Source organism: Falco punctatus (assembly GCF_963210335.1).
Source record: "Falco punctatus genome assembly, chromosome: 5".
NCBI classification, from domain to species: domain Eukaryota; kingdom Metazoa; phylum Chordata; class Aves; order Falconiformes; family Falconidae; genus Falco; species Falco punctatus.
In genome coordinates, this window is record NC_137584.1 from 75,129,817 (window position 1) to 75,143,038 (window position 13,222).

A 13,222-nucleotide genomic window follows, 5' to 3' on the forward strand; every position below is an offset into this window, starting at 1 on the left:
TAGTGGAAGGTGTCCCTGCCCATGGCAGGGGGAGTGGAACTGTATGATCTTTAAGGTCCCTTCCAACCCAAACCGTTCTATGATTCTCTTTATCTTTTCTCCAGAGCACCACCTTAGAGGCACAGATCCTGACACCATCCTGTCTCACTTCACCAATGCCAAACCTGCTGGCATAGAGGGTCCTCAGGGGGCGTCCACATCCCATGGTGGCCGCTGTTCTGCTGTCATGAAATAAAGAGAACATGACTGCAGAAAACCTACTGGTGGGTAACCCGAAACTCTCTCTTCTCCACTGTGCAGGGGGTGGAGGATGAAGACTGAATTCTCCTTGGAAATTCTTTCTGCTTGGAATGGCTGAATGACCCCTGAATCATCCTGATCCCATTGTTCCCAGTGGCACCAGCTCCTACTGCAACAAAAAGTTCTCAGAACCTTCCTTTCTAGTGAAACAAACACCAGTGTCTGCAAAAACGTCAATATAAATGAGGCAACACCATGGAAATTATTTCTTGCCCCCACTTAAATAAAATCAGTTATAATGGCATTGGTATGGTTGAGCCTTGGGTGTTTTTTGCGGGGAAGGAGGGAATATTTCATAGAACTGCTCACGCCTCAAGCAGCAACACACAGGTGGGCTGGTGGCTTTTACAGCTAGACATTTCTCCACTCACACCCCACTGCACCCCCAGGGAAAAGGGAGGTCATTTCATTCCCTGTTTCCCAATGGCCATATTCTTGGAGCGCTCCTGCAGTGACCATGGTATCTTTGTCGAGGTGAAACCTAGCTTCTCTCTGTGATGATTTCATGGGTGCTTGTGTCCAGCAGGTACACATTCTAGCAGTTTCCAGGCTGCTTTTTGAAAGCAATATGGTATTTTTGACTGATATGCCAGTGACAGAATCTGTGCTTTCTATTGCTTTTTCCCTGCTATCATGGCCTAGCAGTGTAGAAAATGCCAATGATATCTCCAGATGCTTCCTTCAGAGGGCCTGGAAGCATCTGAGAAATTTCACTTCTGAGACCTCATGCAAGGGAAAACCAGCAACATTTTGGGTAACATCAGACCCTTGACAGCAACACAAACCAGAAAAAAAGTACAAAGAAGGAAAGAGAAAGGGACTAGCAAACACATATCCAAAAGTTATGGATGTGCAACATAGTGATTTGGCCATTATCTCCTCTGAAGCAGTTGCTGAATGTGCACAGAACAGTACCCAGTCAAATACTTTACCAGACTGAGAAGGTTTTGACTCCTAATGGTTTGCTGGGTGGGTTTGGAGAGGTGCCAGTGTATGTAAAATAACCCTCTGAAGAGGAAATGCTGGCTTTGTTAGATACACACCTCCCATTTATGCTGTTCTGCAGAATGAGTGCTTATGGCTCTTCATCTTGCAGGAGACACTGTCGCACAACATCTCCTAATGCAATGTTTCTGGGTTTCTTGTATCCTGTTACTTTTGCGTTTATTCTAGTGGCCTTATTGTAAATGTTTGTACTTCAGTTAAAGATCTGTAGAACAATTTCTTTCCATTAACTATAAAGGAAGAGCAGTGAAAACAGCTTGGATTTTTATGCTTACCTTTAGGACACCTGAAGTTTGGTGAGTTTGGTGAAGTTTGCTTTCTGCAGCAGTGGATGGATGGTGGGGGCACAAGCACCCCGACTGCCCTGCTGCGAGGCCACTGGGCTGTTGTGGCTGAGCGGGTGGCTGGGGCTTGCTGCGGGGACTGGAGGGAGCTGAAGCATGTGCATTGGTCCGGAGGTGACAGATAAAAATATCTCAAGGGCCAGTGTCAGGGGGCCGGGGCCAGGGCCGGGCTCTTGTCAGCGGTGCCCAGCGACAGGACAAGGGGCAACGGGCACAAACTGCAGCACAGGGAGCTCCGTGGGGAGAGCAGGAAAAACTTCTTTCCCTTGAGGGTGCCGGAGCACGGGGACAGGCTGCCCAGAGAGGCTGTGCAGTCTCCTTCTCTGGGGACGTCCAGAGCCCGCCTGGCTGCGGCCCTGAGCAGCTGCTCTAGGAGAGCCTGCTTGAGCAGGGGGGTGTGGGAGTGGAGGACAGAGAATGTCTGAAGAGAGATGTTTGAGAGGAGAATAGAGAACGTCAGCTCTGTCAGGAGCTGAGAGAACAGCTGGCTCTTGTGCAGGAAAGTAAGGAAGATGAAGGCGGTGATGTAGCAGTGCCAAGGCGCCTGCAGGCCTGCAGTGCTCCAGAGCTGTGGAACTGCACCAGGGGTTTCTGCCCTGAGGCCCGTGGTACACACAGCTGGGATGTGTATCCGGGCTCAGAGGTGTAAATATGGGCTTCTCTGTACAATAAAGCGTCTCTGCCTGCACCACAGCCGCAGCCCGGGCCTTCGTACGCCGCAAAATGGCGTCCCACAGTGGGGTTTGAGTAGGAGGCTCACGGAGCCCGAACTGGTGGCATAGCCGGGCTGAACCAGCATCTGTGGAAAATTTTGTGCACCCTGATGCCGAAAAACCTCAGAATGAAGAAAACTGCTAAGAGACTTTCTGTACTTTTAGCAGGAAGGTATTTATTATCTGCTCAGGGGAGGAGGTGGTTCGCACCACACAAACTCGCTCCAAAGCACAGGTGCGAAACAGGGTAATTTATACATTTAACATACGTGATTGCAACATCTCTTCGTACATTATTCATGTGATAACAACATCTCATTGCATATTAATGATAGGTGGAGTCTAGGCAGAGCCTGGGCGGCGTTTAAGCAGAGTCTTCTCTTGGCATCAATTTTGAGAGGGTCGTTCCGGCCTTCGGCCCTGCTCAGGTGGTCTTCCTCAGAGTTGAATCTTTCAGCTTTCTTTCATAAGTGACCCTGCCAGGATCCTTTACATAAATCTCTGCTTGCTACCATTTTCTTCTACTGGTGTGTCTAACTTTACCTAACTTATGATTTCTAGTACCTGGTACGGTAATTTCCAACAATGGCTTAGGCCTGGGTACAGTGAGCAAGAACAGAGTGATTCAGCACTACACGCTGCGGTTCCTCAGGAACCAAGCGGAGCAATTTGCAAGGCAGAACGGGGCTTTTTCAGACCTGAGACTCTTCTCAGGTGGATCTTTAGGGTTTTAGGCCTTATTCCTTTTTAATAATCAGTAACGGTGAAATGCTAATGAGTCAGCCTCGTGGATTAGTTTTTTAAGCTGGATTTGGTCTCGTAAGCCACCCTCGCCCACAACAAAGTGGCTGCCTCAGCATCTTTGGTACCATACTTCTGGTTTGGCACCGTTTGAAATTTACCCTGCCACAGAGCTGCCCCTTCCTTCTGAGAACAGCCACGGTCTAAATGAAGAAAAGAAAATTAATTTGGAGTTTGACAGGCTTCAGCACTTTTCAGAGTCAAAGATGAAAGCTGATGTGGGATCAGCACCTGAGGTCTTTGGAGAGAAGAACATGGTTCAAGACCCAAAAAGGGCTACAGCACCCAACTCATTAAGTCCACTACTGCAATACCCTGTGGAAGTCACTCCAGGATACGGACGGGGATTTCACTGCTGCCCTATCCCTACCATAGCTAAAGCAAATCCCAAGCCTCTGGGAAACCACTGCGCTTTCCCCATCGCCTTCGAAAGGACAGCGTCCAACAGTGATGTCAACAGAAACAAACGGAATGTGTGATGTCACAGCCTGGTTGCGCTGTGACCCTGGTTGCGGCAGGGAGGTGCGTTGCCTTTGGTGAGAACACAAGAGTAGGGAAGGCGTCCTGTGGTGTCTGCAGGAGCACCACTGCTCTGAACGTTGTCGAAGTGTGTCGGTCCAGGACTGGGATTGAAATGCTGTGCTTCACCCTCCTCTGTTTCGCTTTTCTGATCGGCAGCATCAATGCAGGTTTTCCTTCCGTACTTTTTACTGTTAGAAATGACCAGCACAGTGGAATTGCTAGCAGCCCAACAGGAGATACGCCTATTGGTAAATGAAAGAGGCCTGGGCTTATTTCTTGTATCTGACGGCATAGAAGTATGGCTTGTACTACAGCCTGGTGCTGAATTCTTCCACTCGTGCTCCCTGCTAGTCCCCAAACTGCCGGGCATTGGTTGGCAGAGTGCAGGTTCAGGGAGGCTACAGTGATGATCTCTACCAAAGCCCCTCGCAAGTAGCGTGGATGATTACAGAGCAGTGCCTTAGCTGATGTCCTGCCCCTCTAGTTCAGTAGCACAGGCAGTGGCACTGCTGTACGTGAGCAATATGTCTCATTTTGTACCCAGAGTGTGGCCTCCGACCATCTTACGAGCCCTTTCGGGACACTGGCAAGATGATCGCGGCAAGGAGATACGCCAAGGCTGGGGAGTTCCCATGGCATGTGAGCATCCAGAGCAAGGGGAAACATATCTGCGGAGGCACCATCATCAGCAGATCGTGGATATTAACTGCGGCCCATTGCTTTGGAGAAGAGGTGTAAGTACTCATGGGAAGGGAGGACAGCCCAGGCGCAATGGGTTGATAACGTTCCTCCCGGGGGTCAAATGCGAGGTATACGTGACTGGGCCAGAGAGAGAGCCCTGCAAACAGGGGCTGTCTGCTCTGGAGAAAATGGGCCTGTTTTTGATCAGAGGTAGTGTTACAACAGAAACGTGCAGAAATCTGTGTAACCAGGAGGTATGGAAGGGAAATATTTTCAGTGGTGGTTTGAGCAGCCTTATATAAATGCCCATGACGCTGGTAATGTCCCCAAGCATCTCCTGTATGCCTACACGTGTTGCGGTACCTTGTAAAAGTAGATTTATTCCATTCCAGCTTATTCTAACCCCCAAATTGCCCTTGCTTTCATATAGCAAGCACCCTTCCCTCATGGAGAATCTGATTTTAGAGCAGAAGTTTCTGGAGAAATCAACCCCATGCAATGGCCAGGCTCAGCATCCCGCCCTCTGTGAGCCCCCTCCAAAATTCGGCAGGTCCGAGAGCTGAGGCTGCTTGGTGACAAACGACCTGTGGCGTCACAACCTGTGGCAGCTGGCTGGGGACAGCGCGGTCTGGAGCAGCCAGCCCAGGGCACAGCAATCCAGAAGATGCTGCCCACTCCACCTGTTTGTTAGCAACTGGGCTATTTATATAACTTGGTTGCGTTCATGTTCTGCCTCTGCACCTCTCTGCCCTGAAAATCAGCTTTGCCCAGCAGTGAGGGTACATTTTGACACTATCTATAGCCAACCTGCCTCTGCAATTTGCTGAGCACCACCCTACCCCACCTGGGGGAGGGGAGGAGGCACCAACCTTTATAACACAAAGCCTTTGTGTTTGCTTATGTCTGCACTGCTTCTGTTTTGTTTATAAGGCCACCAGACCTGACCGTCGCAATGGGGGGAAATGACCTCAGCCTCCCGCTGGAAGAACATAAACCGGAGAGCTTGATCATCCACGAAGGATTTGACAATACGAGCATGGAAAATGATATCGCTCTGATCCTGCTCAGCTTTCCCATCCAGTTCAGCAATAAGAAAATACCCATCTGCTTGCCCTTCATGTACAACATCGATATGTGGCAACACTGCTGGGTTGCTGGGTGGGGAACCCCAAGCAACTCCAAGACAGCAGGTGAGCTACTGCCAGGAGATGCATTTGCTAACCGAGGCTGGGTTTTATGCATTTTAAGTACACGTTCTCTCCCGGGAGGGGTTACCCACACTAGCTTCCACTCCCTACCTCCCTGGTAAGCACATCCAGGCCCTCGCAGCCTCTGCACAGCCACCAGTTCTCTGTTCAGTGCAAGAACCAGCAGCCACCTACTGACGCCAGAGCAAAGTCCGGGCTACTCTGAGCGTGTGTGTTCCAGCCAATAATTCAGAGCCACCTTTGCTCTGAAGGAACTCAACCTTACTTTGGATGCCATTCTTGGCATCCAGAGTAAGACAAGCTCCACCCTGGTGGGCAAGTTAGTCTGGGTCTACAGCGTTCTGGAATAAAGGAAATGAAGGTCTAGGGTTGTCTTTGGCTTCCTGCCTCCATGAACAAGGAGGCAAGGTTGATTCAACGGTACTGGCCACCCTTCTTCCCTCATTTAGAACAGCAGATTGCTATCGCTAATCGCTCTTGTCTAAGCCCTAATGAAAGGAGCTCCGGTGCTGATTGTGACCCAAAATGTCTATCCTGAACAAATGTCACTAAATGGCTAATGAGCGATTTCATTATTGGAAAGAATTAATCAGGACAGAGTGGGGAAGGTGGTGCCTTGAGGCTTGAACAGTCCTTCCTAGGATGTCGCGAGCGAATGTCCCATTTAAGCCTTGCCGTTCTGCTCCAGAGGGTTACCGCCTCATCTCTGAAACTCTGCATGTTCCTTCTTAGGCTTCATTGGCCTCGCTTAACAGTCATACACAACACTGTACCGTAGTTGTGAAACTCTCCTGTTTCACCAAGGAAACGTGCTCCTAGAGACAGAAAAGCAGCGTGCTGCTGCAGAGCCACTCTGCAGCTTGGCAGGATTTCTCTTCAGCTAGTCTCTTTGCAAAATGCATGGTGTGGCAGTGGAGGTTGGGCTCCTGCTGCTGTGTGGGCTCAGCTGACATCACTTCTGCTACCCAAATTGCACCCAGCACGAGGTCAGCATGCTCAGCCCTGGCACACACCCCCCCCCCCTTCTCCCTGGGAGAGGTTTCAGAAGAAAACCAGCAGAAGCTGCGTTTGGTGAGAGGCATGTGTGATACGGGCCATAGCAAGAAGTATGAGGCACTGTTCCTTGGTGGGGAAAAATGGATTATTGCCCATCTCTACCAGCCTTCTGTAGGTCGACGTCTCTCAAAAGGCACCTCAGGTAGCACCAGCCTGACTCCTCTTCAGCTGCAGCCAGTTAGACCTCGGCAAGTGGAGCCACCTCCGTGGAGGTGCCCGCATCAAAGTGTTTGAATCTGTGGGCACTTCTGTGGAGCAGCTCCATCCTCGCTGGGAACGGGACCTGACAACTTTCTGTCTTTTAGTTCTTACCTTTGAGTCCCAAAATCCTGCTGAAGGTGCTGGGAGGATTTAGCTCGGTGAACCGTGGTAGAAGGAGTTTCTGAAAATCTGTAGGTCTCCTCCCCAGTAGCAATATCCTCCAAAAGGCAGGTTTATCCTTGAGGTTCACTTCAGAGAGAAACGTGGGTGAAATGAGTGGGTTCTCCAAGTAGCCCTGTATATTTTCAGTCTTTTTTTCGTTTGCTGGTGCCCGCTGCGATTTCTGTTTTCCCGTCTCAAGGGAAGAATAAAGCAGTGATTTCCATCGTGCACTGCCACCCTGAGAGCCGCTTTCTGAAAGACACAGCTGGTCCCCTGGCGGAGGCATGGCCTCACAGCCCCCCAAGGAGAGCATGGGGACAGCAAGGCCATGTGTTCTGGGGAAAGCTCAGTGGACTTTCCTCTGCAGGGCTCGCTCTCACAGGACTCCATGAAGTGTCTCTCCAACTGAGTTCCCCAGAAACGAGAGTGAGAAACCCAGGGTGTGCAACGCAGCTCATCTCAGGACCAGCAGGATAAGCCATCCCTTTGGGGGGCTTCCAGCTGGAGCATATCCCAGAGGTCATCTACAAAAATCAGTCGTCATTTTAAATCCTATTTAGCAAGCCTCCACTCCCCAGGATTTCAGCTTTGCCCATTAACACCTCCCCTCCCCCCTTTCTACCTACCTACCCACCTCTTAGTCTGGCATAAAGTCAAGAGCACAAATTTACCTTTGCTAAACATCGGGAGAGCCCCTGTAAGCCCCCATGACCCAGGACCACATGGCTGTGCCCCGAGACCCCCTTGCCCTGAGGTGCTTTACAGACCCAGCTGAGCGCAGTCCCAAAGCTAGCCTCCAGCTGCAGTTTCACCCCTACAAGCCTGCGCTGCTCTGCAGGTTTTGTTAATCGTTCTCTTCTCACTTGCAGCTGCAGAGGCACCAACCCACGTGCTGCAGAAAGCGCGGATGAAGCTTGTCAGCAGGGAGCAGTGCTTGGAGCGGATCCCACCGCTAATGGAGAACAACGTGCTGTGTGCTGAGCTGGAGAAAGGAGAAAGAGGTCCCTGCCAGGTAAAGCCAACAGGCTCCCGGATGACCGCGCTGCCTACGCGGGCACAGAGACACTGGGGGAGAAGTGCCTCTGCTTTGGGAATGAACATGGATACCTCCCACGGCTTCTTGGGGTTGCTAAAGCTTCTCTGCAGGAGGCCAGGGCAGGATGCCCAGGGGCAACTAAACCGAAACCGCCTGCAAAGGCATATTGGCCCGGGCAGCAGGGCTGCAGGGCTCCTGGGGTCAGAGGGCTGTGGTGGTGCTGGAAACGAAACACCTTGTTGAGCAGATGGGCCTCTCCTCACGCTCCCCACACACACCCCCCCACACCCCAAACACCACCACCACCCCCCAATTCCCTCCCTGCAGCGAGAAGGACGGGAGCTCTGCGAGGGAAATGGTGAGCTGCAGGGAGGGCAAGGGAGAAGGCTGGATCCTAGCAAGTCCCCTGGCATGAGAGACGGTCTGGGATGTCAGACACATGTACGCACAGCTTCATCCTGTAGGAATCTTTCACTGAGGGAACTAAACGAGCACCCAGGATGGAGAGGAATCCCCTGCCCTTTAGGCAAAGACAGCGGGTACAGGGGCCGTGGGCTGCAAAGCTGGTGCGAGCTGGGCCCATAGCTAGGCAGCAGAGGGCAAGTTTGCTTTGCAAAATCATTTTTTGATTAGCTGGAGAGCATCTGTTCTGAAACCATTCATCTAGTGACTTTCGCCTCCATTAAATTCCATAAAAAATTTTAAAAAGGAAACTGCCACGGGGTAACATTACCATGATGAAAGAACACACTTCCCAGCCCAGCCTTAAGTTCTGCGGCTGCGTTGTGCTGGTGAAACAGCAAGAGCACTTGTACACAGCAAAGTGAATCTCCCATATTCAGAAAGCTGATGAGGGTGCTGTTTTGATCTACAATAATGTTAGAGTCATCTGAGAAACGAACTAGAAATGTGAGCTTTCCAGGCAGTGGAAGTACACAACGATTGCCTGTGTGATAATTCTCATAACCCAGCAAGTGCCCACTTTTAGTGCAGGCTTGACCAGGCAGGAACGTCTTGCAACCTGAAATAAGGAGAGCAGGACAAAACCATACCCTGGGCTAGAAGCGGAGCTCTTCAGGGGAAAAACAGGAGACAGGACTTTTCATCGGAACTTGCTAATTTGCTGGAGAGGAAACATTTTGCTGATAGAGGGTTTTCTGGGAAGTGCTGCTTACAGCCCGGTAGGGCACATTTTGCCTGGCAAGGCTGGTTCAGGAATCTGGTGCCTTGCCCGCAGTAGGCTGCCTGGTAATGAACTGGGAGGCCAGGGCTGAACCTGATACTTGCTCTGCAGCAGGGACCACGGGACACCCAACTCACCTGCCCTGGGCAGGTAGCGAGGCACACTGTGGACAGTGCCATCTACTGAGCTACTGTGCCATTTGTGTGCTAGATTTTCCCCATTGCCGCAAGCTGTTTTATCTAAGTAACAAAAGCCACTCAGATATCTTCACCAAAGCATCATCTAGAAGGTCTGTCCTAACGACCACTGCCTTAATACCCCCATGCAGCAACAGCATGTCAATAGAAAGGCTCCGACGTTTCACCACCTGCCATCGTACTGGTACCAGACAAGACTAATTTGTGGATCACCGACCATATCCCTAGAATAACGCAAGGAGATTGAACAGCAGAGCTCCCAAGTATTTGTGCTTTAAACGAAATAATAATCCATTCACTTAGAAAGAAAAATCTATTGTATACCAATTCCCTAGCAGTTTTTCAGGGAAATATCTAGATTGACTGTGAATTAACACTAACAAGATCTGTAATTGAATTACGGTTCTATTTAGTCATGAACGTTAGCATTAATGGATGTTCATTCATTAGCATGAATGGCCTACAAGTGCTAAAGAACAGACACTAGAGATGGCCTGCGTATTATTTTTGTGTGTGCTACATTTCTTCCATGACCCCATGAACCACAATTGATGTCTAATTCCTTGTTTTCTTAAGCATCTTTTGTTAGGCTCTGATGCAATGGTAACTTGAACAACAATAAGAGTCTAAGGCAGGGGTCCTCAAACTTTTTAACCAGGGGGCCGGCGCGCGGATGAAGTGGCAGGCAGTCATCTGCGGCTGCTTGGTTTCCCCCCCAACCCCTGGCGGGGGGTGGGTGGGGTGGGGTGGGGCGGGGGGATTCTGTAAATACTGGGGGCCGGATTGAGGACCCTGGGGGGCCGTATCCGGCCCACGGGCCGTAGCTTGAGGACCCCTGGTCTAAGGGACTCACAGAGCAAACGCCTCCTTCAGTGTCTTGCCTATCCAGACAAAATTCAGTAAATGGCCCAATTCTGTTTCAGAGCGTTTCTGCCAAGGAGGTCTGTGGGGGTAGCTCTGTGGCGTGGTGATTAGGTTGGTGTGTTCAGCTGGAGTCACAGTTCACGTACAGTTTAGGGCAGCAACAGATGAAGGAGGGCCCAGTCCCTGGCCTGACTTTCAGGGGAAGGAATCATTGAGTGGCCACAAACAAGCAGTGCGATGGTTCCAGCTCAGCTTCACCATGCCCTGCACTGTCCCCTGGTGTAGGGCTGATCGGAGTCATGGACTGAAGGTACCTACACCCTTCCACCGATCGTAGCAGGAGGTGATCTTGGCCATCTCTAATAATTGTCTGAAACGCTAGGGTGCATCTAGGGCTTTAGGTTTCTTTAGTTCTGTGAAAAAGGCAGGGGATGACCTCTTTCCTTCACCTGCAGTATGTCCTGCCCATATACACTGTCAGCAATTTGGAAACGGCAGATGCCCTCTACAGCACCTGGGATGCTCAGGGCTCTCACCCCACATAGCTAAGGCGGTAGCAGTGTTTGTTGTACAACCGTGGGTGGGATTCATCTGACCAGATACAAATGTGTTGTCAATAGCTATCTGCATCTAGCAGATCAGCCTTCCATCAACGGGGAGAAAAATGCACTTCTGACATGTGAGTCATTGAGACCTTTTTAGCCATCTCTTTTAAAATGAGATAAATCCCTGTATGAGTGCTTCTTGCTCCCCATGAACTAAAGGCAAGTCCAAGGCGTTTAGCTCACAGGGAGACACACGGCTCCGAGGCAGGACAGTTGCCTACATGCAAGTCTCCAGTCCATCCAAGCCTCCAGTGCCATTTTAGGTATCCCAGGATAGCCCCCTGGCATGCCGCTGCCCCCATCTCGGACCATGCCTGGTGCCAGTAATGTGACTGCAAGGGGAGCCTGACACTCGCACTGGCAGCAGCAGGGAGAGGTGACCAGTCTGGAGCTGAACTCACCCCTCACACGCCCACTTGGTCCATGCATAAGAGTGCTAAACCGGTGCAGAAGTGACAAAAGCTCTCGCATCCTTTTACAAGCTCTTGCATCCTTTTCCTGGTGCTAACACGGCTCTAAAGCTGCAAAGCAAGACTTGTGAAATTGCATTTTTTCAAGAAAAAGTCTGCCAATGAAAATTGGATCCATATAGGTAAATCGTCACACGTACAAGGGCAAGGCCACAAACCAGGGAAGCGTGGTCAGTCCCTCTGGCTGTTCAAAACAGCTGAACAGAGGTGGGTAGGTGGTGGTCTGATGGCAGACTGTAGGGAGGTATGAGTTCTGAGCTTATGGACCCTTCTGCCTCTTGAAAGAGTTCCTGGGGGCCAGGAGTCAAAGCTAACCGCATTTCAGTTCAAAGTTATTACTAATTACACAACATTACTTTATGAGTGTACCTTGGCTTAATAGCGAAGAGGGTGATCCACTCTCCACTCTGGTGGTGGATTCTCCACCACTGAACTATTGCAAACGTGATGAGGTGGGTTTTTTCCCCAAAGTCCGGGACAGATTGCTTTAAGTAGGAAGGTGTCCTGGGAATTCCCAGAACAGAGCGGTGGACAGGTGTTTCTGCATTTGCAGTCTCTTAAATTTGCTCCTGAAGGGTGCTTTGATGTGCAGCTCGTAGGAATTGGAACGCTTTTCCTGTGTCCCATGGTTTTATGGGGCTTTCATCATTTTATCGTTTTATGATTTGGGCAGACAAGTGACATTCCTCTTTGCAGGGTGCCTGCAATGTGCATTTGAAGGCTTGCACGCTGGGTGAATGGTGGTTGCCCTTGCAGTAGCGGTCAAATTTTCAGTAAAATTACCATGGTTGCAAGAAGGGTTTGTCAGGATTAGTGTTCGTCTCCTGTCCAATTTCTGGATGCTAGCCCCCCAAATTAACAGTGGCAGGTACCCAGCACCTACATGCACCAGTTTTGCAGAGAAGTCAAAGACTGAATGAGCGACAGCAGATGTCCCTTTTCACCCCTGGATGTTGTCTCTGGGTGACAGGGTTCAGGTAGCCTTCTGGGGCCCCGGGAGCACGTGGAAAAGGCCGAGAAGGACAGGGCACTGCACTGAGCCAGAGCTTGTGACTGATCTCCTCCTCTTACCTTCTCTATCTATTTATTCTGCAGGGACCTCAGGGTTGAGCTGTGACATTTTGAGTCCAAAATGTCCTTGTTACCCCAAATACTGGGGTTAGAGTTTGCTTTTCCCAATCAGCCTGTGAGGTGCAGCTGCTGTGAGAGCCCCGAGGTTTGATCCGGCTATAAGATGCTCCTTATGCCGTAGGTCGACAGCGGGGGACCTCTGGTTTGCAGCTACTGGAGCACCATGAAGTGGTTTCAGGTCGGCATCGTCAGCTGGGGAGAAGATTGCGCAGTAAAGCCAAACCCTCAGGTCTTAATGTCAGTTTACAGCTATCATGACTGGATCGAGAAGGAGACAGCCAGAAGAGGGAAACCTTTCTTCACTGAAGGCATGGATAACCATGCAAATGCCAAGCTGATTCCTTCCGGGGCTGGCACGCAGCTGGCATTCCTTGAGTTTTGTCTCCTTTTATTTATCTCTTTAGGAGCAATTAGATTACTGTAGAGGAGATTTCCCCAAACATAATAAAAGTCAGAACTACTGTCTCATTCTTCTTTCACTGCTGATCCATATAGCTGTGTCTCAGGTCAGCCTGCTCCATCTCACCCATGTGGACACAGACACCAAAAGGAGATGCCACAGTGAGACAGGGGAGTGGGGCAGAGACCGGGGAAATGAAATGAAAGAGCCGGGACTCAGACAAGAGAGACCATAATCCTCTGGGAAACACAGATTTTTCTGCAGTGGTGGGTCACATCAGGCCCAGTTATTTGCTAAGCTCAGACGCAAAGTCCTGATGGGGTGTCTGAAGGAGCTGCTCCCT

At 50.5% G+C, this 13,222-nt stretch overlaps 1 protein-coding gene across 2 annotated transcripts; it reads left to right on the forward strand.

The window, feature by feature from the left end:
• The first annotated feature begins 1,650 nt into the window (after nt 1-1,650).
• On the forward strand, nt 1,651-12,941 carry LOC308064719 (serine protease 55-like). 2 transcript variants are annotated; one of them, XM_080389601.1, is made up of 5 exons: nt 1,651-3,852; nt 4,230-4,419; nt 5,297-5,556; nt 7,863-8,005; nt 12,601-12,941. In XM_080389601.1, the coding sequence occupies exons 1-5, from the start codon at nt 3,642-3,644 to the stop codon at nt 12,901-12,903; spliced, it is 1,107 nt and encodes a 368-aa protein (XP_080245727.1). In that variant the 5' UTR covers nt 1,651-3,641; the 3' UTR covers nt 12,904-12,941. The 2 variants fall into 2 exon arrangements, with proteins under 2 accessions (XP_080245727.1, XP_080245728.1); XM_080389602.1 differs by having other exon boundaries at nt 1,651-3,685.
• The last annotated feature ends 281 nt before the right edge of the window (nt 12,942-13,222 follow it).